A 25,455-nucleotide genomic window follows, 5' to 3' on the forward strand; every position below is an offset into this window, starting at 1 on the left:
TGAACGATAAAAATAATGACATTAAATAAGAAAATATCGCAGGTATCAACGTTCACAACTAGGAATCATAGAATGGTATATTGGCAAATAAAACAAAATTTCCACCATTAAGCTATATCGCTCAAACTTATGCTTTACTTAAATTAAAAAAAAAACCTAATGTTCAACAAACCAAAAGCTCCTGCATGTTTTTATGATCTCCATAGCAGTATATTTCCCCCATCTCATGAATCCAAAGAACAGTTATGACCTTCCCCGAAACTTCATTTAGGTGACCAAAAACAACATTCCCAAGAGCAAAAATGATGCATTTGAGAAGAGCATATTTTTGAGACAGATGAAGTTCCAGCATGAAACTCGTGCATAAATGGGTTGAGGGAAAATGAGCTTGTTCTCTTCAAAGCTTTTTAGAGGATGGAAACAAAACCAACTTGAAATATACAATTTCCCGACTGATAACAGCAACCAAAAGTTATGACACGTTGGTTGGATCCTCTTCAGATGTGTTACTATCAGGGGCCAGAATATCTTCGTTTGCATTAGTGTTTGGATATTGGTCAGCAGCTTCCCCCTTCAACTCATTCTCACTATATAAATCATTTTGAACAGGTACACTTGTTTGCTGCTGTGATGAAAGAACATCTGCGATAGCCTTCATAGCAGCAGAAGCCTCATTGCCATCAACTGAATCATCTAAGTCAACACCATTAACATTAGGTTCCTCGGACAAGTCCTCAACCCTAGGAGGGGAAACAAAAAAGGGAATTCGGCCCCTCTGCCAGTCATGAAGTATCATCTTTGCCGCAGTCATCAGGTCAGGCTCACCACCCTGAAACAACCATTTTAAGTAAGTCACACAGAAGTCCACTACCCTGTCTTACCAGAGCAAAAAGCTTCAACAACAACAAAAGTGATACCAGAGCAAAAATTATTGAACAACCCTCCATCTGATTTGCTCTCCTTAATGGGACTTCTACAAGTCTTCCCCACATGCCCAGACCACCTAATGCCAAGATACTACCAGCTTTTTACAATAGGTGCTATAAGCACAACCTATCTTGTTTGGGTCCAGTGTCCACCCGCAGGTGTTGATTTAGTTCAATATTGGTTTTGACTACCGATAGTCATCCCATACATGGAAGATATGCTTACAGGAAGCATATCAAGTCTTGGCCGAATAGAGGAGAGCCAGAATAAATTAGTAGAGCTGATCATCAGCCTCAACAATGAACCTATCGTGAAATGACTACCAAATATAAAACTAAGGATTCAGAGCAACTCAATTCACCTTCAGAAGTTTGCCAGATGATTTGCAAAGCTGCAGTAAGAAGTCATTTTCATCATCCCTGGTGACAAGAAAAATATTGATGAAAACCTATGTTTGGTACATAAGCTATACTAACACATACAAGCAAATCAAGGTGAATAGGTATTAACAGCATGTAATGGTCACACAGATCATATCACCACTGCCTTAGTGTGTACAATCTATCACCAGAAGATAATATAGGAAAAATCTTAAAAAATGTCTGCACAGAAAGACAACTGGGAGAAAAGTTGCTGCCTGATATATATTAGTGCCAGTCTTTGTCTATATTTTCTCAAGTCTAAAGCTTGCATGTGGGTTGATTGTATAACATGGCACGGAAGTGTTGTTCTTTATCAACTAACAGCATCTTATCAGAGATTAAGATTGATCGGCAAACTTATGTTTTCAGCAAACACAAGAATACAAAAGGAGGACACACTTTACAGTTAACACATATCTACACCATTAAGTTCAGGAGACAGAACCATACCACTCTTTTATTTTATACGCTCTCTCCAAATGCTCTTTCTTCACACGTTTCAAAACCTCACCTATATGATCTGCAGCATCTTTCAAATTAGTTACACGCACCTGAAAGTAAAACAAGTATTAGCCTGACTGTATGAAATAATACAAATATATTACCAACTAAAATGCAAAATTAATTCCACATGGACTTCTATAAGCACAAACAAGGAATAAATTATCCATTGGGCAAGCAAAATAAGCATGACTCCTGACAATCACAATATATATTGTAACAACCAAATAAAAGCTATGATTGTTCAGGAGTGCCAGGTTGATACTAAAATTATAACAGTCAGTCAAACTATCACATCAATAATAGATAGTCACCATTTTGATAAAACAGCACAAGGAGGAAGCAACATTGATCACAATCATATTTTGATGGCATGATAGCTATGACTAGTATCACTTGTGTGTCTATACCTGGATATAATACCCAAATAGGTATAGTCATTCAGCCTTTCATAAAATATAAGAATAGTTCTTTTTGGACATGAGTCCAACAAATTACAATGAATAATATAGAACAAAACAAAATAGATATGTAAGTAGGTGGATTGGATTACACCATATCCCTAAGTAGGTGATTATTCTTTTTACTTTGCAGAGCACAAACAAAACACTACTAGCAAATTACAACAATGAAATCCTTTCCCCACTAGGTGAAGTTGCCTGCACGGATTAAATGATGCCACTGTGTCATTAAATTGAAAAAAGTCTGAACAAAGCATTCTTTATGAAAACACATGACAAACAAAATCAGAGAAAACAGGAGGTAACCTACCACACCCTTCAACACAACATCTGTTTCAGTATCATTGTTGTGGTAGACAACACCTGGACAATCAATCAGAAAGATCCTCTTTGTTAGGGTTATATACTGCCAGACTTTCGTTTCCCCTGGAATTGGAGCAACCTTGCAGACCTTTGACATATAATTAGACACATGTCAATCAGTATGCTAAAATGATTCTTCCACAACAACAATTTAAAATGTTGATGCCATAGAGGATTTGGGAAAAGACTTGTGCTTTTATGCTTGCATTAATGTCCTCACAAACTCAAACAACAGATTAAGCAAAAATTCAGAAGTAGTAAAGGGAAAGAACTATTACATTCTTAGTACGCAATGTGTTGATTACTGATGACTTCCCAACATTTGGGTATCCAACAAATCCAACAGATATTGCTTGCTTATCACGTTTCAATCGAGCAAATTGTCTTAGAACTGATAGAAGTGAACCCTAAACACAATAATGACCAATAAGAGAATAGCAAATAGCAGCTAATGCAGAATAGTTAAGGAGAGGAAAGAAAGATGTGTTATCTAAAATTTCAGTTAAATTATTTCATAATGTAACAAAATTGGCAGATAAAGTAAACAAAATGCATAAAGATGAAATGTATCAGAAATACTTTTCCGAAAGACTTGTTAATGTTAGCATGGAATGCTAGAGTTGGAAATTCTTTTGACAAAACTCTGAGCCATCCTTTTGTTGCCCAAGCAGGAACTAGATCACACTGAAAGGAGAAAAATAAAATTAAGATTGTTTTGTCTCACATAATAGCAATTTAGGGCATTTAGCAACATTTTAGAGCAATGGCAAGAACAAATAATGATGTTACTAACCTTGTTCAATAAAAGCACCATGTGTTTGTGCTTACAATTTTCCTTCAAATGCTTCTCTAAATGATAACATCTTGTACCTTGTGGATCCCTTGCATCTAAAACCTGCATTAGGATACATAAAGTATTCAAACTTTGAGGAAGAGAAGGATATTAGTGAAAACTCCAAGGAGTCGTGTCAAAATAAATCTGACCTACCATAAAAACAAAATTGCTTAAAAGGAGGAACACATTAACCAAGACAAATTTCTTCTAAAATTCAAAACAGAGCAACATAGCAGCAGAAATGCCCATCATAATGCTCTTTTTTTTTCAATTTCTTGCACAAAATCATATCTATAGAAACACACACATGCATACTACTTCAAAAACATACACATGTGAAAAATCCCAGGAAAATAAAAGGAGACACTACCTGAACAACCACGTCTGAAGAATCTATCACTTTGTAAAGCTCACCCCATATGCGTTTACTCTGACCCTTTTCAAACATGGTATGTCGCACTAAATCTCTAAATCCATCTTCATCATTAGCTTCTGCAGATACACTGGAACCATACTTCTGTTCAAAAGCATCTGCAATGTAGGAAACAAGTAATTACAGTAATCAGATTAAGTAAAACATTATCAGATTGAAGAGAGAAACGACAAATCACACAAAACAAGCATTCCCAGAAAAGAAACAAAAAATTACCAGTCAGTTTCAATTAAATAGTACACTGACGAAAAACAAGTAACAAACTAAGGGGTGCCTTTAGATAAGAAACACAAAATCAATTTTGTAATATAACTTTTCAAGCTGTTATTTCTAACTTTTAGAAGGAAAAAAACATTTCTCATCTCTTTCTGTTTTCTTCAACTGATCAGGGGACAAACTTTTGAAAATAGAAATGTGCACAGGGGACAAAGTTTCATATGTGCTCAAGGAAAAAACCATTTTTAGAAAATAGAAAACTGTTTTTAAGTACAAAGACTTAAAACAGGATAAGTTTTTGTAACTACAGTAACCAAATAGAGATGTGTACAGGGGACAAAGTTTCATATGTGCTCAAGGAAAAAACCATTTTTAGAAAATAGAAAACTGTTTTTAAGTACAAAGACTTAAAACAAGATAAGTTTTTGTAACTACAGTAACCAAATAAGAAATAAAACCTTTCTTAAAACAAAAACACACCATGCAAATAGGCCCTGAGCTCTTAAGGATAGCAACAAAACCCCATCAACGCATATCCAACCTACGAATTTACAGAGAAAAAATCCTTTTTACCTTGAGAACCATCAGCTTTCTTCAGCAAGGACTCATAGTCAGCCGCCATGAGGCTGGGGCGCTTCCTCTTAGTCTTCGGTCCAAACGCATCTTGAAAAGGCTCTCTATCAAGCAGGTGAACCCTAGCTTGCTAAATTAAAAAATCCACAAACCATTATCAAATTCACTTTCATTTTTATTATAAAAAACACACAACTCATTCACCAATTACGCATCTTAACAAGCAAACAAACCTTCTGGTGATCGTTGAGCAGCGACAGCGGCAGTTTCTTCTCCTTCAGAATCACATTGTAATTACTCGACATGCGGCTCTGCAACTCTTCTCGGAAAAACTCAAGCTCCTTCTGATTCACAACACGCGTGTTCCCTGCGAATCATAAAATTTGTAAGTTCAAGTGGAAGAAACACGATTGATATTATTTAATTATGTGTTCAATTAAGTAATTAAGTGATTAATAAGAACTAAAAAAATGTTTTTTGTGAATTGGACTTACCGAACCATCGACGGTCGGGTTGGATTCTTGTGCTGGGAAGCTCCTTGGACTGAAGCTCGTGGGATAAGACTTTTCCCTTGCGATCGCGGACGGGTCTGGTGTTATACATCTTGAGGCGGCGCACAGTGGCGGCGGAGCGCGACTCCTTCTTCGCGTCATTGCTGCGGTTTACGTCGAGAGAGTGCTTAGGTTTTCCGGAGACGTTCACCTTCTTCTCCTTCTTCTTCGCCATTGCAGAAACAGAGAGAGTGAGAGGTTCGAGTTGGTTTGTTACAGCTGAAAAGAGCGAAACCGGGAAGCACAGTTTGGATTAGGGTTTTTGTTCCGCTGAGAAGCGGTGGGAACGTGTTTTTTGTTATTCATTTTTTTTACAACGGTTGAAGCATAGGCAGGCCCAATGTTAAGTTAGTTAATGGGCCTGAGAGGTGAAAACCCAATTAAGGAAAATACAAAGATTTAAGATAAGCCGAATTGCAGTTTTATTATTGATTTGGAATTTTGATCTCTTATTTTTTTTAAAAATAATTTAGTAGTTTTTACCTTTTAGAAAATTCACAATTTTTAAATTTGCATATGTTTTATTTTTTTATTTGATCTAATCTAGATTTAACATATTTAATTTAAAGTATCATCTAAATGTTTTATTAAGATGAATTTATCTTTTTTTTTTACCCTCAACAAATAAAAACTAAAATGATAAGAATGACAATGATGGCATAATAGTTTAAGATAAATTTAGCTATTTCTTGCCTGTTCTCTCAAAAAGATAGGATCGTCAAAATTTGATGTAATAGAGATGGGAATAAAATATTTAAAATCTAAGCTAATAGATATTGATGAGCGATGATTTTGTTTAGATTCGTATTTATTTGTAATGTCCGATAAAAATCAGTCTTAAGGTTGTTATTTTAAAGTAATCAATTTATCGTATATAATAATCAATAATAGATTATTATATAACAATATAAATTTTTTGTGATATTAGTACATTTAAATTATTTTTTTAAAAAAAATCATTTACCAAAAGAGTTTTATCCTACATTAAAGGGAAAAGACTTTTACCTACGTTTTCTTAATTATTATATTTTTTAGTATAAAAAAGAGAGTAAATGTGTACTGAAATTTAGCAAAGAAAATAGTGTATAAATTTTGAAATTGAAATAAAAGTGTGTCTAAATTTTGAAAAAATTAAACTCCTTAGTCCTTATAGACAAAAGTGGGATTGGATACTTAATGGGCTCAATTATTAAAATAAATGAAGAAAACCGCTAGAAGGAGGGCTTGAACCTCCGACCTTGTGGTTAACAGCCACACGCTCTAACCAACTGAGCTATTCCAGCTTTTGTAATTACTTGCTATTTTGTTTATAAAATATCTTATAAATTATGTAATCTTCGATAATATTTTAATTCTTGGAGAGCTTGACTGTACATTATCTCTATTGGAATTTGGAAAGGATTCATGCTTGAACACGTGTCCCCAAAAAGTGCTTAAAGTTAATGGCACCTTCACTTATGATCTAAGAAGCAGATTGTCTATGATCTTGTTGTAGAACATAACCCCGCTTGGATATATGTCCCCATATATCCCTCCTGTTACAGCTTATGAAGACCAAAAATGTAGAAGAGATTCTGATATTATTGATATAGAATGATGAATGCAGAAGATTACAAGAATAATAAAATTTTTCAACTAAATGAACATACACAACAGCTTGCTATATATAGTAAGTTGTTACTAACTACCTCTTAACGAACTTCTCACTTAGAAATCCTAACAGAATTAACTATTTACTGGCATTGCTACTAACTCCCTCATCCTCCTATTATCCTCTAATCTGCAATCTAATTACAGATTGCAGCAATGATCCTTCATCAAAAATTTGAAAGATAAATTATATATGGCAACTATTTATTTGTATTTTTAATTACTTACTAGGTTAAATCCTTGTCCATGAAATAGAAAATCGATACACATTTATCCCAAGAGAGGACATCAACTCAATGTCTTGCTGTCAAGTACGAAGGACAATGTTTAAGAAAGTCAACAATACTAGTCAGATTATAACAAAGGCAGGTAAAATACGAAGCTGATATTTACCAAATAGCGATGATAGTGATCATCTGCAATGTCAACATTCTCATCATTGTTTATATTTCATGAAAATTTATCAAATTGCATAGTGTTCATTCATGTCCATCATTATAATTCTATGATAACTTTATACATGCATGGACAACAAGGAACCAAGATGGAAATGATATCAACAGTGTCCATTTACATGGTATATGACTAAAACCATCCCAGTTGCTTAAAATTTGCCATCTTCAAGAGGTGCTCTCTCAATCTTTATTTTGAGCAAAAAAAAAAAAGCCCATTATAGAAACAACAAATTTGCCATCACATAGGGATCTTATGTCTGAATGCTGGATTGCTGAATCGTTGCTTAGTATTATTATAATAACTATGACATATTGAACTTGGAGGATTTATCTTGAACGTTGCCATTCCTTAAGGGGTAGCCTTGGAAGATTTTATCACTCAAGAAGGGCCAAGAAAAAGTGGATTGGGCAAAGATGCAAAGGAAGTTTAATGCTGGGAGAAAGGGTTTTTAACCGAGTCCTGAGTGAAAATGTCAGGTCTTTTTACTCACCCTCACAACTCTATTAATTAGGTTCTTTTCTCCATAGAGGATTCTATCCTACTTAGACTCAAGACACTATAGTTTGGAGGTCTAAGTATGCCATGTCAAAGGAAACAATTCAACCATTTGAAATTAAAGTAGACCTCTAAAAGAAGGAAGGTATATAATTCAATTTACTCACTAATTTGCACTTCAGATAGGGAATAGAAGAATAAATATAATACCAATATTGTTCATAAGGTTTGAAATTTGAGGAAATGTCACACAAGTCCTGGGGGCTGGTATAAGACCAATGCATTCATTTGGATCATGATGAAGTTCAAGGATGATGCTAGAAGAAGCCTCCCTAACTTTGAATTCAAACATTTACAATATGGTGGTTCACAAGAAGCCTTTTTGCTTACTGTTTTTTAACAAAACATACTCTAAACAAAAGCTCAGTGCTAGCAATACACGATCTTCTAACATACTTTCTATTATTGATTAAAACTTATTGAAAATTATAAAATCATGATTGGGACTTATTAAATAATAAGCAAGGTCTACAGAATTTTGTAAATTTCAATAAATTATAACAAATAATTGCATATTTAGCGAGTATGTTTCCAATATTTTTCAAACAAAAAATCTTAGTTTAGAAGTGGAACAAACACACATACACTAGTATCCATGCATTTCAGGTTGTTCAAATAACTTCGAAACCAGCAGTCATCACATCTTTGCTTCTAACATATTGCTCACTCAGGTCTTGTTTGTTGGTGTGGCTAGTGTTGTTGAGGAAACTAGAAAACCATTGAACAGAAAGTTTGGGAATCCGTTCAAGAGTCTGTCTATCCACATAATAAAGCCCAAATCTTATGTCATAGCCACTTGCCCATTCAAAGTTATCCATCAATGACCATATCATATATCCCCTTACATCAGCACCTTTTCTGCACATAATAAAAACACCCCTTGTCAATAAAGTAACCGAAAATACTCCATAAACATAATGCTACTCATATATTAGTCCTCATCATCATTCATCACTCACCTTATGGATCTAAGCAAAGCTGCAAGGTAGGCTTTATGATAATCTATTCGTTTGAAATCCTGTAGTGAATCATGTATTGTCACATCCGGCTTCGGCGGTGGAGAGTATCCTGAAACAAATTTTATGTAGTAATCCAAAATTTGTTAATTAACTCAATCCTCAAAACCCAAATATACATAACAAAAAGTGACCTTCCATGGTCACTGTTATTGGTCTCCTAGTTCAAAATACAATGGTCAATATTAAGTGATCAAGAAACAACACCAAGTTAAAACAAATGGGAAAAAAAGTGAGATTTTGGAAATGCCTTTCTTGTTTTCATTTCATAAAAAATACTACTCCCCTTTCTTTGTTTCTATTCTGAAAGTTGTTTTCAATCCTATACAAGTATTTGAAAATGAGAAATAAGGTAAAAATAAAACGATGTTTAAATAATTATTTGTGAGTATTAGAGATGAATAAAAAAAATGTTTGTCCTCGTCTAATCAATATTTACACACCATTTTCTGTAATATACATGGGTATATTATGGTATCTCATTTTAATGTAGTCTGCAAGCTTCTCCACGCCCCTTGGAACAACAAAAAACTGTGCTATTCCTGTCTGCTTAAAACAAAAAGAAATTATATCACAGATTTTGTTGAATACCAATTTCTTTATCAAATATTTGAGTAAACAACATAACATAATGAAAACAGAAGCGGGAGGACATAAAGGTACCGGTTCACCAATTGGAACACCATTTCTTGTTGCAGTTGTTTCTACAAAACCTCTTATTGGATGATCTGCTCCAAGAGAACAAGTAGAGAGGGTGCAGTCTTTGGCATAGAGAGTTCCATAGTGATTGATGCCAATGAAGTCTAGGCTGCCTTTTATGAGACTCTTCTCCTTAGGAGAGAACACTGGCAACTTACTACCAAGGATTGAGCGCATTTCAGCTGGGTACTCACCGAAAACCAGGGGATCTAAGACCCTTTTTGTCACCAACAGAGAAGTAAAAGTTTTTTAAGAAATAAAAACAAAGGATCATGTGTGCTAATTCTCTTCAATAATAATAATGTTTATAATAGTTTGTATAGATATGATTGTCATGTGCAAAACTTGACATTTTTCCATTGATTTTGTATCAACTTACCGGGCTAGCTCAAAAGTCAAGGCCCTACTCGCAGCTTGTCTATCACATTCTTCATCTCTAAGTGGTTCAAACATGAGGGAGTCTGCAACAATGCCGATGGTTCCACCTTGCTTTGCCTGGATTAGCATGAATGGTTTACTATTTAAACTCCAATATTGGCCTTTAGTCCTGTTTCCCCTAACCTAGCAAATGTGACAACAAATGCTAGTTTAGGACATTTTATTGTTACCTGAAAGTGCTTGCGGTATAAGTCAACAGCCTTGGCATGTGACAGTAACATATTGTGCAAGGCAATGAGAGGCTCAACATCAGAGTTACCAGTTTTACAATTTCCAAAAGGTGGGGAACAGCGACCAGGGGGATATATTCCTCTCATATAAGCAAAGTCTGAAAATTGGTTTGGCTCATTGATGGTAGTCCAATACTTAACCCTGTCTCCGAAGCTCTTAAAACAAATTTCAGCAAAATGAACAAAATCTCTCCTACAACAAAGAACGTGTATTGTTATTAAAGTTTCACTGTTATCTTGGCTTAAACTTTTGGACTATGACTATGCAGGAGAATTTATCAGTTTACAGGACAATTCATTGAAGAATTGATAAATTTCCAAATTTTTTAGCTTCATATACTTTGAGGAAACAAAAATTTGAGCAGAAGATTTACTGTATTAGGGGACTAATCCAACCACCATATATTTCTTCTAGTTCTTGTGGCATGTCATGATGATGAATTGTCACAAATGGCTCAATCCCTGGATTAAGTACACTGTTAAGATTTAGGTACATCTTAGGACAATGTCAAGCTGTTTAAATATAAGATGACAAATGTTAACGACACACTCTCTTCTGTTAGGTGAAATACATGTGAGAGTGAGACTATATGTGGGTTTCATTCAGAAATTAGTACGACCACATAAATGTAACCAATAGTAAAAAGTATGTTGAGAATGAAAAATTATTAGGTGACTTTGGACCATCACTTGTCAATGATCCACACCTATGTTTACATAACATTTAAATTTTACAATATACAAAAAAAGAAATAAAACATTTGATTATGTGTCCTGTGAATATTTACGGAGACTATAATGATCTAGGACCACTAAATAATTTTTAGTTTCGAAGAGAATATTAAAGAAAATATTGGTGAGACTCTTCATATAATGTTAAACCATTTATGAGATTTCACTTAACAGCTTTAGTTATTACTTCTTAAGTTATTTCATGTCTTTAGCCATGAAAGAAGTCAAACAAAGTAGCACTATGTAATATAATGACCCAAGTGATCATTGACATTGCTACTTTACCTCTAAGCAGCAGATTGTCTATAATCTTGTTGTAGAACATTATCCCACTTGGATTGATGTTCCCGTATATCCCTCCTGTTACAGCTCATGAAGATCAAATTAAGCAGAAATTTTGAAAGATAAGATTATGGGAAACTAATATGTAAACTTTAAATACTTGGTAGAATCCTCGTCCATGAGATAGAGAATCGATATACATTTACCCCAAGAGACGACATCAACTCAATGTCTTCCTGTCGAATGTCAAGGATAGTGGTTAAGTGCATCTTTGAATTTCAGTTGAAAGAGTTCAAAACTATTTTTTCTCTTAATAAAGCAACAAATTTTCCTTTCTTCGTTTTATGCATTGGAATTGAAATTTCCACACCAAGATACAACAAATATATAATATATACATAAATATACATGTGCATTTATTATTAACAGAAGCATATATGTTTATTGTTGCTGGTGTAAATTGGGGTTAGGGAATCCAAATTTACATTGTGATTTTTTTAAAATTTTCAAAACCAAGTTAAGAATTCAATCCACCAACTACAATTCTTAACTATTTTTTTGTGTTTTTTTTAAAAGACGATAAAATAATATAAATATAGGGAATTAATTTAAAATAATAAAATTAGAGAATATAAATAAGAATAAATTAGTTTTAAGTAGTATTTTAATATATGTATTTAAACATAAAAGCACTCTAGTTAAAGAAAAAATAGCTAAAAACACTTTGTTGAAGAATTCTTTCTAAAAACCCTCTAGTGTGAGATGATTTTTTTTTAATTTATATATATATATATAGTGATTTATTTAATTAAAGTATATAACTTTGCAATGAAATTAAATACATTAATAACATAAATAATAAATAAAAAAATTAAATTGTTTGACTAAAACTTTCAAGACAGTAAAGACAACTATCTTTTGAATGGTCTATCAACATGCAGGTTGAGCGTTTTAGTTAACCTACTAGCTTAGAATTAATTTTTCCTTATTTAAATTTTCTAATTTTATTATTTTGAATTAATTTCCTTTATTTATATTATTTTATTATCTTTTAAAAATTATGTTTTTTTCTTATTAAAAGAAACAAAAAAAAATCAGAATTTGGGCTGTGGGGAGTCCCGAATTAGTAACTTGGTTTTGAAATTTTTTTGAAAAAATTACTGTGTAAATTTGACGTGAACACGTATATTTCTATTAATAATAATGTTTATGTATATATTATATATTTGTTGTATGTTTGTGAGAAAATTTTCATTGGAATTTGGTATTGTGCATTGGAATTCCCGAAAGTATTTTCCAAACTTTAATCCAAACCCAGCCAAAGTGAGAGTATATAATAAAGGACAAAGATAAAGTATAAAGCCAGTATTTACCAAATAGCGATGATAATGATCATCTGCAATGTCACCATTCTCATCATTGTTTATCTTTCCTGTAAATTGATCAAATTTCATAGAGATTATTCATGTTCATTATGATAATTCTATAACTGTAAACACCATAAGAAATTTTCAAGATAGAGTGAAATGAGATGACTAGTGACCATTTACCTGGTGTATGACAAAAAACATCCCAGTTGCTTGTACCGCTACCATCTTCAAATGGTGCTCCTTCAATCTGTTTTTGTTGTTTCAGAAAATTCCCATTAACAGAAACAAGTCAAACAACATTTTTTTAAGTATTTTAGGGAGAAAATAAAATTACTTGAACGTATTTGAAAGCAGAGAAGGGAAAAGTAAACAAGTACTTGGTAAGAGGAAGTACTCGTTCCGAAGAGGAATCCTTGAGGGAAGTGAGATCTGATGATTCCTTCTTCAACTTCATCACAACATTGGACATGAAAATGAACACAACAAAGCAGTGCCATCACAACACTTGGCTGCCTCAGCAGCATTTTCATTTTGTTGGTATGATTATGGATTAGTGATGACACTCATTATGCAACAAAAACGTACGTTTCAAAGCTTATCAACATGAGACCTGTCTCATGTCATGAGTGCTAGATTTTAGGTTAATTGGTTGTAAATTCTGCAACGTTGCTGTCTATTTGTCTGGAAAAGTGAAAGATTTAATAATTAAGAAAAAAATAGTATGAAGATATTTATAAAATCAGTAGCATTATTTGGTAAGGAACTCTGAGCATGAGGGAAGGTAATTACTAAATAGTTGTCAGATGTTATTTAATATTTTAAAATTAAGTAATTGTCAGATGTCTTTTTTTAAGTGGATTAGTAAAATTGTTCAGCCTACAGAATTCGCACGTTTTAACATTTCTCTTCTTTGAAGGAAAGAAAGCAAGTGACATGACACACGAGCACAATGTTACAAATTACTAACAAATTATGATATATTTAAAAGGATATTTTTTAAAAATATAATATTATTATATTTATGTTGTACATGCTTCATCAAACAAAAAAAAAAAATATCTTATCTAGTTCTTCTTATCCTATGCCACAGAGTGAATCAGATGGAGCCTAAAGCATTCACAATCCAACAACTCTCTTTAAGTGCTTAAATGAGTTTCACATCACTCATTTTCACTCTTTTCAATTCAATCTCTCCAATCTAGCACTTTTTTTTAACTCTTTAATATCTTAAATGGGTCTCATCATTGCATATTACTTATTTATTTTAAATTTAAATATATTTAAAGTATCACATAATTAATTTTAAATTTTATTTTAAGTTCTTAATAAATTTTTTCATTATTTAAAATATTGATATTGAACCTTTGATCCGAAATAAAATTTAATCATTTATCATAACCTTAAATATATTTAAGGTTTTATTTTATCTCATAAGTACATTTTAGTTTTACTTATTTTTACTTTCTAAATAATATTTTATTACTAAAAGTATCATTCCTATCAAAGCTCGTGTGCTATTTTTTTTAGAGAAACTCATGTGCTTCTTAAGCATGGCAATGCATGCAATTACTCTTAGGTGAATCTCATCTTCATCTTAATTTTTTTTTTTGTTTTGGACAGAAAAACAAAGAGAAATGCTTAAAATTTATAATTACACAAATAATATAAGAAATTATTTTGCAGGCCTCATGATGTGTTTAGTTTATAGGAGAGAAATAGAAAGAAAAAAAATAAAAGATAATTTTTTTAATTAACCTAGAGTGTAAAAGATGTAAGTCACATGTGATATAATACAAAATTTTTCTAATATATTATTTTCCTCCTATGAAATAAAAATAGTCTAAGTTGGTCTTTGACGTGTCCCTTATGTATGAATCTTCATTCAAGTCATACATCCTTAACACCTTGCATCTATTAAAGAAAGGTTACCATAAAGTATCTATAAAAGTGATTTAAAACAAAAAATCATAATTTTTTCCAGAGATTAATAATTTTCGGCAAACAATAAATGGATCGATTTTTTTCCGGAAGGAAATAAATGGATCGATTTTATTATGATTAAGAACATATTAACCAGAATTAACAGAATAGTTTAATTAAAATCGAAATCAACATTTCTCACATCCTTGCTTCTAACATAGTACGTTGATCATTCAAGTGTTCTGTTATGTTGGTGCAGATAGTGTTGTTGAGGAAACTAGAAAACCATTGAACAGAAAGTTTGGGAATTCGTTCAAGAGTCTGTCATCTATTCACATGATAAAGCCCATATCTTATGTCATAGCCATTTGACCATTCAAAGTTGTCCAACAATGACCATATCATATATCCTCTTACGTCTACACCTTACCTGCACATGATAAAATTACACCTTGTCAACAAACATTGTAAGTGAAAATAACCCTAAAGCAAGGGTTGTGCTCACATATTAGTCCTCATCATCACTGACCTTATGGCTCTAAGCAGAGCTGCAAGGTAGGCTTTGTGATAATCTATTCATTTGACATCTTGTAATAAATCATGCATTGCCTCATACGGTTAGTGCGGTGAACAATATCCTGAAACAAGTTTTACGTAGCAATCCAAATTTTGTTAACTAACTCATTCCTTAAAAAAAGTATAACCTAACTAAACATACATAACAAAATGTGACCTTCCTTAGTCCCTTCTACTTAAAACAAAAGAAAGAAAATGAGATTTTGGAAACAACTTTCTTGTTTCATTTCACATTTTTACAAATACTCATAAAATACCACTCCCTTTTCTTTGTTTCTATCTTGAAAGTTGTTTCCATTCCTATATAAACATTTGAAAATATGCATATTTGAGAAAATAGGCTATGTATTAACAGTGTAAAGTAGTTTTATACTGCCAATCAATTACTGTGCGAAATAGGTGATTTGTGATTGGTTGACAATAAAAAATTACTTTACACTGTTAGACTGTTAATACATAACTATTAAACCTCTGTGATAATTATTTGAATAAACAGAAAACGTCCGTGATAATGTAATCAATGTTTACGCACCATTTTCTGTAATATACATGGGTATATTATGGTATCTAATCCTAATGTAGTCTGCAAGCTTCTCAATGCCCCTTGGAACCACAAAGAACCATGACAATCCTGTCTGCTTAAAACAAAAGAAATCATATCACAGAGTACGTTCAATACCTATTCCTTTATCATAAATTTGAGTAAACAACATAACATAATGAAAAGAGAAGCTGGAGGACATAAAGGTACCGGATCACCAATTGGAACGCATCTCATGTTGCAACTGCATCAACAAAACCTGTTATTGGATGATCTGCTCCAAGAGAACAAGCGGAGAGGGAGCAATCCTTGGCATAGAGACTTCCATAGTGACTCATGCCAACGAAGTCTATGCTGCCTTTTATGAGATTCTTCTCCTTAGGAGAGAACACTGGCAACTGACTCCCAAGGATAGAACGCATCTCAGCCAGGTACTCACCATAAACCAGGGGATCTAAGACCCTTATCACCAAAAGAGCAAGAGAAGTTTTAAAAACTAAACAAATAAAAGGATTGTGTGCTGCTAATTCCTTTTAATAATATTCATAATATAGTTTATGTAGGCATGATTGTCATAAGCAAAACTCTTCTCATTTTTCCTTTGATTTTGTTGCATGTATTAAATAGTACTTCTCAACTTACCATGCTATCTGAAAAGCCAAGGCCCTACTCGCAGCTTGTCTACACATTCTTCATCTCTAAGTGGTTCATACATGAGGGAGTGCGAAACAATGCCAATGGTTCCACCTTGCTTTGCCTGGATTAGCATGAGTGGTTTACTAATTAAACTCCCATCTTGGACTTTAATCCTCTTTCCCCTAATCTTGAAAATGTGACAACATTTAGGAAATTTTTTGTTACCTGAAAGTGCTTGCGGTATAATTCAACAGCCTTGGCTTGTGCTAGTAACATATTGTGCACGACAATGAGAGGCTCAACATCAGAGTTACCAGTATAACAGCTTCCAAAAGGTGGAGAACAGTGACCAGGGGCATATATTCATTTCCTATAGGCAAAGTTTGCAACCAGGGCTGGCTCATTGATGGTTGTCCAGTACTTAACCCTGTCTCCAAAGCTCTTGAAACAAATTCAGCTAAATGAACAAAATCTCTCCTAGAATATAATAGAGAATGTATACAGTTATAAAAGTTTCTATCTTCACCTGGCTCAAACTTTTGGACTATGATTATGCAGGAGAATTCATCAGCTTACAGGAAAATCCATTGATGAACTAATAAACTTTGAATTCTTCAGCATTATAAATGAGAAGTAAACAAAAATGAGAGCTGTGGATTTACTGCATTAGGGGACTAATCCAACCACCATATCTTTCTTCCAGTTCTTGTGGCAAGTCCTGATGGTGAATTGTCACAAATGGCTCAATCCCTGGATTTAGATACAGGTTAGGGCAATGCCATACAGTAATAAATATAAATATTAAACCATTTATGAGGTTCCCCTTAGCAGGTTTAGTTTTTACTTTCACGAGAGCTATTCTTATGTCTTGAATCTTGACACATACCAAGACTGAATACTATCAATCTTTGGTAAAGAATCAAGACAAACTAGCAACTATGGAGTATAAAGAACCAAGTGGACAATGTCATTCATTATTACTTCACCTTTAAGCAGCAGATTGTCTATAATCTTGTTGTAGAACATTATCCCATTTGGATTTATGTCCCCGTATATCCCTCCTGTTCGTTTCATGAAGATCAAATTAAGCTGAAAATTTGGAAGATTGTAGGAACTAGTATTTAAATTTGAAATACTTACTTGGTAGAATCCTTGTCTATGAAATAGAAAATCGATATACATTTACCCCAAGAGACGACATTAACACAGTGTCTTCCTGTTGAATGTCAAGGCCAGCGGTTAAGTCATAAATGAGTCGGAGTATATAATAAATGCAGGTTAATATGAAGCTGATACTTATCAAATAGCGATGATAATGATCATCTGCAATGACACCATTCTCATCATTGTTTATTTTTCCTAAAAATTGATCAAATTTAATACTGATTAATAATTCATCTTAATCATGATAATTCTATAACTGTATGCACCACAAGGAATCAAGATAGAGTGAAATGAGTCGAGTAGTGACCACATACCTGGTGTATTACTAAAAACATCCCAGGTGCTCCTTCAATCTGTTTTTGTTGTTTCACAAAATTCCCATTAACAGAAACAACATTTTAAACTCTTAACTAAATTTATATATTTTGGAGGGAAAAAATAAAATAGAATTACTTTGAACGTATATGAAAGCAGAGAAAGGAAAAGTAAACAAGCACCTGGTAAGAGGAAGTGCTTGTTCCGAAGAGGAACCCTTCTGGGAATTGACATCTGCTGATTCCATCTTCAAATCCAAGACAACTTTGGACATGAAAATGAAGACACCAAAGCAGTATCATTACAGTACTTAGCTGCCTCCCTACCATTTTCATTTTGTTGGTACGAATATCATATGTGATGGCATTGATGCACACACACATATTTCTAATAAAAAAAAAATAAAGATATTTTAGTCCCTACTTGCATAAAATCAACTTTTCTCCTCTCTTCCGATCCAAATCTGTCCACATTGTAAAAGGTGTGCTCATGTGTTTTTTATATCATTTCTATGTGATCATGAATGTTGCTTTTTTTCGTTTATTAATTTTTTATTATTTGTTGGGGAGGACAAAAAGGAAGAAAGGTGGTTATTGGGAGCTATTACCTACCGATACCTAGCGCTACATAGAGCACGATTAGGAGTCAATATGGTAGGGTCATATTAATAAAAGTTTGAAAAATTATATTTGGTGAATCCTTGGAATGTAAACACCTTAATTGATAGAGATAAAAAATAATATCATGTATTTTACTAAATTAAATGGACCCTAAAGTGAAAATAAAAAATAAGTATGTAAAAGTATAAAAAGTTTTAAAATATATATAATAAATACTTTTATATTTAAAATAAAGTATTAAATGATTTTTTATATTTTTTTCCTGGGCAGTGCATTGTTGGGAATTTTCCATAGAAAGAACTGAACTTTTTTTTTTCTGGAGCCTAGACACACCATATTCCCTTCCAAATAGGAAGGGCATTAGATGGATCTCGTAATAACCAACTATAGCCAGTGGAGACCGTGTATTGAGAAAATAGCATTAGTAATATTGGAGTGTGCAAAGAATTCAAATTCCATTGTCCATGAGCCCACAAGCCAGATACAGAAAGAGAGGAATCATGAATCTAAACTTATAGTACTTGTTCCCAAAGCTGTCCTAACCCCAGCCAATTAGATAACCAAAAAAAATTCCACAAAAAAAAATAAAATTAGAAAACCAAAAAGGATGAGTTTCCTGCACCAAAGGGTGGTCTAAGACTCTTAAATCCTGCACGTTTGAGAACTCCAACCATAGGAGGGACCAGGCACAGTAGTGGTAGACAATTTACATTTATCACCTAAATATTTAGCAGACAATACCTACACCCATAGTTTATGAGAAGCATGCCAAAAATTACAAATTAATTTCCCCAGGAAAGATACATTGGTTGCTTAGTGTCACACACACCTAAGCCTCCTAGTGTGTTAGGGTTGGTTAAAGCAACTGAGCTTACCACATTCTAACATGAAGAAGAATTTTTTTTTTTTATATCGGTCAATATTAATTGTTAGCTTATTATTTTTTGTTAACGAGAGAGATTTGAATTCACAATTGTTCATTCAACCACTAAGTCAATCTTATAATTTCAAAAAAATTATTTTTCCACTAAAGCATGGATCTACACAACTGGTTACTTACATTTAGCTAGTAATTAGTAATCAACAAATCTTGTTTAAACAACAAAGTGTTGTAACTCTTTTGATACTTGATTGTATATTTTCAGATCTACATTGTGAGCCTTTCTTCAACTTCCATGTCTTCCTCTCGATGTTTTAGAAAAATGTCTGAAGATTAATAATGTCCAAAAACAATAAATTGATATGAGTAAGAAAATGTTAACCGTGTTTGACGGGATAGTTCAAATAAAATCAAAACCAACATTTCTCACATCTTTGCTTTCAATATGTTGCTTGCTCAAGTGTTCTGTTATGTTGGGGTGGCTACTGTTGTTGAGGAAACTAGAAAACCATTGAACAGAAAGTTTAGGAATTCGTTCAAGAGTGCCTCTGTCCACATAATATAGCCCAAATCTTATGTCATAGCCACTTGTCCATTCAAAGTTGTCCAACAATGACCATATCATATATCCTCTTACATCCGCACCTTTCCTGCACACAACAAAGTTACCCTTTGTCAACAAAAAAAAGTAATTGAAAATAACCCTAAATCAGAACTACAAGGTAGGCTTTACGATAATCTATTTGTTTGCAATGGTATGGATCTAAGCAGAGATGCAAAGTTGCTCATATATTAGTCCTCATCATCACTCACCTTATGGATCTGAGCAGAGCTGCAAGGTAGGCTTTATGATAATCTATTCGTTTGAAATCTTGTAGTAAATCATGTATTGTCACATCCGGCTTAGGCGGTTGAGAATATCCTGAAACAAATTTTATGTAGTAATCCAAAATTTGTTAATTAACTCAATCCTCAAAACCCAAATATACATAACAAAAAGTGACCTTCCATGATCACTGTTATTGGTCTCCTAGCTCAAGATACAATGGTCAATATTAAGTGATCAAGCAACAATGCAAGGTTAAAACACAATGGGAGAAAATGAGATTTTGGAAACACCTTTCTTGTTTTCATTTCATATTTTCATTAACAATCATAAAAGTACAACTCCCTTTTCTTTGTTTCTGTTTTCGAAGATGCTTTCATTCCGATACAAACATTAGAAAACCAGAAATAAAGTAGAAATGATAGAGTGGCTTCCGTTTAATTTTATTTCATTAAAAAAATAGAAATACAATGACAATGACATTTTTCAAAAAAATTGTGCGTAGCAGAAATGAAAACAGAAATTTTTTTGTAGTTATGTAATCAATGTTCACCCACCATTTTCTGTAATATACATGGGCATATTACGATATCTTATTTTAATGTACTCTACAAGCTTCTCCATACCCCTTGGAACCACAAAGAAATCTGGTACTCCTGTCTGCTTAAAACAAAGCAAATTCTATCACTTATTATATTCAATACCTATTCCTTTATCAAACATTTTGAGTAAACAACAGAACACAGTGAAAAAGATAAGTGGAAGGAATAAAGATACCGGATCACCAATTGGAATGCCATCTCTTGTTGCAGTTCTTTCTAGAAAACCTGCTATTGGATGATCTGCTCCAAGAGAACAAGTAGAGAGGGAGCAGTCCTTGGCATAGAGAGTTCCATAGTGATTGATGCCAATGAAGTCTAGGCTTCCTTTTATGAGACTCTTCTCCACAGGAGAGAACACTGGCATCTTACTCCCAAGGATAGAGCGCATCTCGGGTGGGTATTCACCAAAAACTAAGGGATCTAAGACCCTTCTTGTCACAAAAAGAGCAGGAACAGTTTTTCAAAAATAAAAAATACAAGGATCGTGTGCTGTGATTCTTTTCATTAATAATTAGTAAGATACCCGTGCCATGCATGGGTCATTTTTGTTTTCACGCATGTTCAAAAATAAAAATAGTTTGTGTAGGCATGATTGTCATAAGCAAAACTCTTCACATTTTTTTTCCAATGATTTTGTTGCAGGTGTTAACTGCTGCTTCTTGGTTCTTAACAACTTACCAGGCTATGTCAAAAGCCAAGCCCCTACTCACTGCTTGCCTATCACATTCTTCATCTCTAAGTGGGTCATACATGAAGGAAAATGCAACAATGCCAATGGTTCCCCCTTGCTTTGCCTGGATTAGCATGAGTAGTTTACTAATTAAACTCCCATCTTGGAATTTAATCCTCTTTCCCCCAACCTAGAAAATGTGACAACAAATGCTAGTTTAGGACATTTTCTTGTTACCTGAAAGTGCTTGCGGTATAATTCAACAGCCTTGGCATGTGACAGTAACATATTGTGCATGACAATGAGAGGCTCAACATCAGAGTTCCCGGTATTACAATTTCCAAAAGGTGGGGAACAGTGACCAGGGGCATATGTTCCTTCCATATAGCCAAAATCTGCAAACAGGTTTGGTTCATTGATGGTAGTCCAGTACTTTACCCTGTCTCCAAAGCTCTTGAAACAAATTTCAGCAAAATGGACAAAATCACTCCTACAACAAAGAATGTATACAGTTATAAAAGCTTCACTGTTCTCTTGATTTAAACTTTTGGACTATGATTATCCAGGAGAATTTATTAGTTTGCAGGACAATTCATTGACGAATGAATAAAATTCCAAATTCCTTAGCATTATATATTTTGAGTAAAACAAAAATGAGAGCTGGAGATTTACTGTATCAGGGGACTAATCCAACCACCATATCTTTCTTCCAGTTCTTGTGGCAAGTCATAATGATGAATTGTCACAAATGGCTCAATCCCTGGATCAAGTACACTGTTCGATTTAGGTGCAGCTTAGGACAATGTCAAACTCTTATGAGTATGAAAGGAGAAATGTTTGTAGACACTCTCTGCTATTAGGTGAAATTCATGTGAGTCTATACGTAGGTCTCATTCCCAAACTAGTAGGATACACATGAATTTACCCAATGTAGAAAGTGTGTTGTGAAGAGAGTGGTAAAGAAAGTATTGCTAGCACTCTCCATATAATGTTAAACCATTTGAGGTTTCAATTAACAGCTTTAATTTTTACTTTTAGCAGAGTTATTTCTTATGTCTCAAGCCTTGAAACATACCAACACTGAAGTACTATCAATCTAAAGTCAAAAACAAAGTAGCACTTTGGAATATAAAGAATGAAGTGGACATTGACATTGTCATTTCACCTCTAAGCAGCAGATTGTCTATAATCTTGTTGTAGAACATTATCCCACTTGGATTTATGTCCCCATATATCCCTCCTGTTGCAGCTCATGAAGATTAAATTAAGCAGAATGTTTAAAACAAAAGATTATGGGAACAAGTTAGTAAAATTAAATACTTGGTAGAATCCTCGCCCATGAGATAGAAAATCGATATACATTTACCCCAAGAGACGACATCAACTCAATGTCTTCCTGTTGAATGTCAAGGACAAGTCATAAGTGAGTCATTGATACTAGTAATTCAGAGTATATATTAAAGGCAGCTAAAATATGAAGCTGATATTTACCAAATAGCGATGATAATGATCATCTGCAATGTCACCATTTTCATCCTTTTTTATCTTTCCTGAAAAATTTATCAAAATTCCTATAGTGATTATTCATGTCCATCATTATAATTCTATAATAATTACTTGTATACACCACAAAGATAGACTGAAATGAAATGACTAGTCACCACTCACCTGGTGTATGACTAAAAGCATCCCAATTGCTTAAACCCTTTCCATCTTCAAAATACGCTCCTTCAATCTGTTGTTGTTTGTTTCAGAAAAATCTCATTAACAGAAACAAGTCAAACAACATTTTAAATAATTCAGGTGGTGGGGAGGTTGCTTAACTCCAATCTCCAACAAAAATTATATAGTTTTTAGGTTAAAAATAAAATTACTAGAACCTATTTGAAAGCAGAGAAAGGAAAAGTAAAAAAGAAGTACTGCCTGGTAAGAGGAAGTGCCTGTTCCGAAAAGGAACCCTTCTGGAAATTGAGATCTGCTGATTACATCTTCAATTTCATCACAACTTTGGACATGAAATTGAACACAGCAAAACAGTATCAATACAGCTCTTAGCTGCCTCTGCAGCATTTTCATTTTGTTCCAATGATTAGTGATGGCAGACATGATGCAACCAAAAAACGTTTTCAAAGCTGATCAACTGAGCACTTGTCCTATCTCATTCAGGTTATGAGTCCCAGAATTGAAAACAATATAAAAAAATTTTACAATAATTCACATTGAGTTAGACTCTTTGACACATGCTCAATTATTTAATTATTATATGTTGGTTCTAGAATATGCAACTCTGCTGTAGACCCTGTAGGGTCGAAGATATTTTACTATATAGACACAACTGCACTATTCATCTTGACACGTTTCGCAACTTTCGTTAAAATATAAAAATAAAAAATTAGTCCATGAAGAATACATGACTAAATTGTCAAATTTATTCCTGAAAGTAAAAGTGAGGTAATGATAAATTAGTTGATAAAAAATAAAAAAATTTAAAATTAGTCTTTTAATATGCAAAAAATGTAATAAATTAATTTTGTAAATAATTTAATTACAAATTAGTTCATAAACTTTATAATTTAATATTAAATTAGTCCTAAAAAATATAATTTATTATCAATTTGAATCTTAAATACTATAAAATTATCTTACAAATTTAACGAGTTTATCACATTTTTGTGCATTTAGTCATTAAATTTATATTTTTCATATTTTAAAATCAATTTATTATTACATGATAGTTTCGGGAACCAATTTAGTTATTTAAAAAAAACATAATATCATACTCACACTAACACGATAGAGACATACTCTAAAGAGGTAAAAATAAGGTGAATAGCATCTTTCTGATTATTTTGAACCACTATCTTCTATAGATGTGAATAGGAGGGGAAATAGACCGAATTTAGGTCTTACTCATCAAAAGTTTTTTTTTAAGATTAAAGACTTAACTTGTGATATTTTTTTAATATCAAAATAGAGATAAAAACAAAATCTAATTTATTTATATAATATAATGAACATTTTAAGGTTTACTGTGATATTCTTGATAACTTATTAAAATTGTGCAAAAAGTCATTTAAATAAGATAAGTTTATTTTTCAATAAAATTATTATAATTTTTAGATTGATTGTTTATGCTCATAAACGTGTATCTTCAATAATATTGATATAAATAATTTAATTTATGTCACCTCATGAGCTACATGTTTCTGAAAAGCTTCAACAGTTAAGCTTTTCAGCTAGTGAATCTGCCAACATATTCTCTATGACAATATGCTCTGTTTGAGTCTAAAATCTCAAAAATTTCTCTCTATCAAACAAGTATTCAATATCAAAATTCTTTGTACGAGAAGAATTCTTGTTGTTTTGGGAAGAATGTATAGCAACAACATTGTCACATAATATCATAAGTGGCTTAGAATACTTTCAAGTTTCAACAATATGAAAGTCAGAATTCAAACTTTTAAGTCACATGACCTGACAAGTAACCTTATAGCTAGCAACATGTTGCTTCCCACATGGTAGAAGTTTGTTTAAAACTCTTCCAAATTCAAATAAATGGCTCATTCTGCCATAATGAATACCTATTGTGATGGTTTTAGTTTAATCATTACTTTTAGGATAAAATGAATTTTTAGTTATCTATGATTTCAATTATATTCAACTTGCTCTCTTATTATTTTAAAGAGGGATTATAACACGGTGAAGGGAGAGTCTAATGAGCTATCAAAAGAGAATCTCCTTAGATATTATAATTTTTTATTGTTCGTTCACTTTTAATACAATTTTTTAGGTTCTATAAGTTCTATTTTCTAGGTTTGCAATCATGTTTCACAATCAAAATGAATAAATAATAATTTCAACTCACCTTTAAAATGATATTATAAGGGACTAAAAATTATTACTTCCTGTATTTAATATATAAGTAACAGATTTTTTTTTAAAATATAAACAAATTTTAATTATTTATGTTTTATTTAATGAGACTATGTTTAAAA

At 32.8% G+C, this 25,455-nt stretch overlaps 4 protein-coding genes and 1 non-coding gene across 11 annotated transcripts; all 5 read right to left on the reverse strand.

Moving 5' to 3' along the window:
- Nucleotides 1–5,567, reverse strand: LOC100781028 (nuclear/nucleolar GTPase 2). The gene is made up of 11 exons (XM_003543201.5): nucleotides 5,226–5,567; nucleotides 4,965–5,098; nucleotides 4,732–4,861; nucleotides 3,880–4,040; nucleotides 3,468–3,569; nucleotides 3,254–3,358; nucleotides 2,953–3,081; nucleotides 2,622–2,762; nucleotides 1,800–1,900; nucleotides 1,289–1,346; nucleotides 1–829 (listed from the first exon to the last, which is right to left on the reverse strand). Exons 1-11 carry the CDS (start codon nucleotides 5,455–5,457, stop codon nucleotides 473–475), a joined length of 1,650 nt encoding a protein of 549 aa, XP_003543249.1. The 5' UTR covers nucleotides 5,458–5,567; the 3' UTR covers nucleotides 1–472.
- Nucleotides 5,568–6,491: 924 nt separating this feature from the next.
- Nucleotides 6,492–6,565, reverse strand: TRNAN-GUU (transfer RNA asparagine (anticodon GUU)). The gene has a single exon. It is a non-coding gene; the product is annotated as a tRNA-Asn (tRNA).
- Nucleotides 6,566–8,419: 1,854 nt separating this feature from the next.
- LOC100812929 (beta-glucosidase 18) lies at nucleotides 8,420–13,396 on the reverse strand. 3 transcript variants are annotated; one of them, XM_006594721.4, is made up of 12 exons: nucleotides 13,105–13,396; nucleotides 12,891–12,957; nucleotides 12,714–12,772; nucleotides 11,501–11,576; nucleotides 11,344–11,418; nucleotides 10,701–10,788; nucleotides 10,267–10,519; nucleotides 10,038–10,153; nucleotides 9,623–9,875; nucleotides 9,403–9,508; nucleotides 8,903–9,011; nucleotides 8,420–8,801 (listed from the first exon to the last, which is right to left on the reverse strand). In XM_006594721.4, exons 1-12 carry the CDS (start codon nucleotides 13,177–13,179, stop codon nucleotides 8,555–8,557), a joined length of 1,524 nt encoding a protein of 507 aa, XP_006594784.1. In that variant the 5' UTR covers nucleotides 13,180–13,396; the 3' UTR covers nucleotides 8,420–8,554. The 3 variants fall into 3 exon arrangements, with proteins under 3 accessions (XP_006594784.1, XP_006594783.1, XP_003541849.2); XM_006594720.4 differs by having other exon boundaries at nucleotides 13,088–13,395; XM_003541801.5 differs by having other exon boundaries at nucleotides 9,403–9,505; nucleotides 13,088–13,394.
- A 1,305-nt stretch (nucleotides 13,397–14,701) lies between these two features.
- Nucleotides 14,702–23,727, reverse strand: LOC100814004 (beta-glucosidase 18). 5 transcript variants are annotated; one of them, XM_041008415.1, is made up of 24 exons: nucleotides 23,384–23,727; nucleotides 23,129–23,195; nucleotides 22,952–23,010; nucleotides 22,781–22,856; nucleotides 22,626–22,700; nucleotides 22,133–22,220; nucleotides 21,698–21,950; nucleotides 21,469–21,584; nucleotides 20,966–21,218; nucleotides 20,746–20,848; nucleotides 20,176–20,284; nucleotides 19,793–20,012; nucleotides 19,543–19,688; nucleotides 18,045–18,126; nucleotides 17,862–17,900; nucleotides 17,524–17,742; nucleotides 17,370–17,444; nucleotides 16,910–17,133; nucleotides 16,609–16,810; nucleotides 16,390–16,504; nucleotides 15,958–16,209; nucleotides 15,739–15,841; nucleotides 15,160–15,268; nucleotides 14,780–15,060 (listed from the first exon to the last, which is right to left on the reverse strand). In XM_041008415.1, exons 1-13 carry the CDS (start codon nucleotides 23,564–23,566, stop codon nucleotides 19,677–19,679), a joined length of 1,614 nt encoding a protein of 537 aa, XP_040864349.1. In that variant the 5' UTR covers nucleotides 23,567–23,727; the 3' UTR covers nucleotides 14,780–15,060; nucleotides 15,160–15,268; nucleotides 15,739–15,841; nucleotides 15,958–16,209; nucleotides 16,390–16,504; nucleotides 16,609–16,810; nucleotides 16,910–17,133; nucleotides 17,370–17,444; nucleotides 17,524–17,742; nucleotides 17,862–17,900; nucleotides 18,045–18,126; nucleotides 19,543–19,676. The 5 variants fall into 5 exon arrangements, with proteins under 5 accessions (XP_040864347.1, XP_040864346.1, XP_040864348.1 ...); XM_041008413.1 differs by lacking the exon at nucleotides 19,543–19,688 and having other exon boundaries at nucleotides 14,702–15,060; nucleotides 16,609–16,824; nucleotides 17,524–17,599; nucleotides 23,384–23,726; XM_041008412.1 differs by lacking the exon at nucleotides 19,543–19,688 and having other exon boundaries at nucleotides 14,702–15,060; nucleotides 23,384–23,726.
- LOC100813465 (beta-glucosidase 18) lies at nucleotides 15,981–18,109 on the reverse strand. The gene is made up of 6 exons (XM_026124878.1): nucleotides 18,001–18,109; nucleotides 17,370–17,444; nucleotides 17,046–17,133; nucleotides 16,698–16,860; nucleotides 16,461–16,570; nucleotides 15,981–16,209 (listed from the first exon to the last, which is right to left on the reverse strand). The coding sequence occupies exons 1-6, from the start codon at nucleotides 18,107–18,109 to the stop codon at nucleotides 15,981–15,983; spliced, it is 774 nt and encodes a 257-aa protein (XP_025980663.1).
- Nucleotides 23,728–25,455: the final 1,728 nt, after the last annotated feature.

The sequence above is a fragment of the Glycine max genome, chromosome 13, assembly GCF_000004515.6.
Source record: "Glycine max cultivar Williams 82 chromosome 13, Glycine_max_v4.0, whole genome shotgun sequence".
NCBI classification, from domain to species: Eukaryota; Viridiplantae; Streptophyta; class Magnoliopsida; order Fabales; family Fabaceae; genus Glycine; species Glycine max.

Coding starts and splice junctions, on each gene's coding strand:
- LOC100781028 (XM_003543201.5), bottom strand. CDS start 5,457: ATGGCGAAGAAGAAGGAGAAGAAGGTGAACGTCTCCGGAAAACCTAAG. Junction 5,099..5,225: donor ACCCGACCGTCGATGGTTCG/GTAAGTCCAATT, acceptor TATGATTCGCAG/GGAACACGCGTGTTGTGAAT. Junction 2,763..2,952: donor ACACATTGCGTACTAAGAAT/GTAATAGTTCTT, acceptor TATATGTCAAAG/GTCTGCAAGGTTGCTCCAAT.
- LOC100812929 (XM_006594720.4), bottom strand. CDS start 13,240: ATGAAAATGCTGCTGAGGCAGCCAAGTGTTGTGATGGCACTGCTTTGT. Junction 10,520..10,700: donor TGGATTAGTCCCCTAATACA/GTAAATCTTCTG, acceptor TCTTTGTTGTAG/GAGAGATTTTGTTCATTTTG. Junction 9,509..9,622: donor GTGTTCCAATTGGTGAACCG/GTACCTTTATGT, acceptor TTTTGTTTTAAG/CAGACAGGAATAGCACAGTT.
- LOC100813465 (XM_026124878.1), bottom strand. CDS start 18,109: ATGGAATCAGCAGATGTCAATTCCCAGAAGGGTTCCTCTTCGGAACAA. Junction 16,861..17,045: donor TGGATTAGTCCCCTAATGCA/GTAAATCCACAG, acceptor ATTATATTCTAG/GAGAGATTTTGTTCATTTAG. Junction 16,210..16,460: donor ATTGTTTCGCACTCCCTCAT/GTATGAACCACT, acceptor TTTGGTGATAAG/GGTCTTAGATCCCCTGGTTT.
- LOC100814004 (XM_006594722.4), bottom strand. CDS start 23,566: ATGTCTGCCATCACTAATCATTGGAACAAAATGAAAATGCTGCAGAGG. Junction 23,196..23,383: donor CAGGCACTTCCTCTTACCAG/GCAGTACTTCTT, acceptor AAACAACAACAG/ATTGAAGGAGCGTATTTTGA. Junction 20,013..20,175: donor GCTCTGCTCAGATCCATAAG/GTGAGTGATGAT, acceptor TGTTGTGTGCAG/GAAAGGTGCGGATGTAAGAG.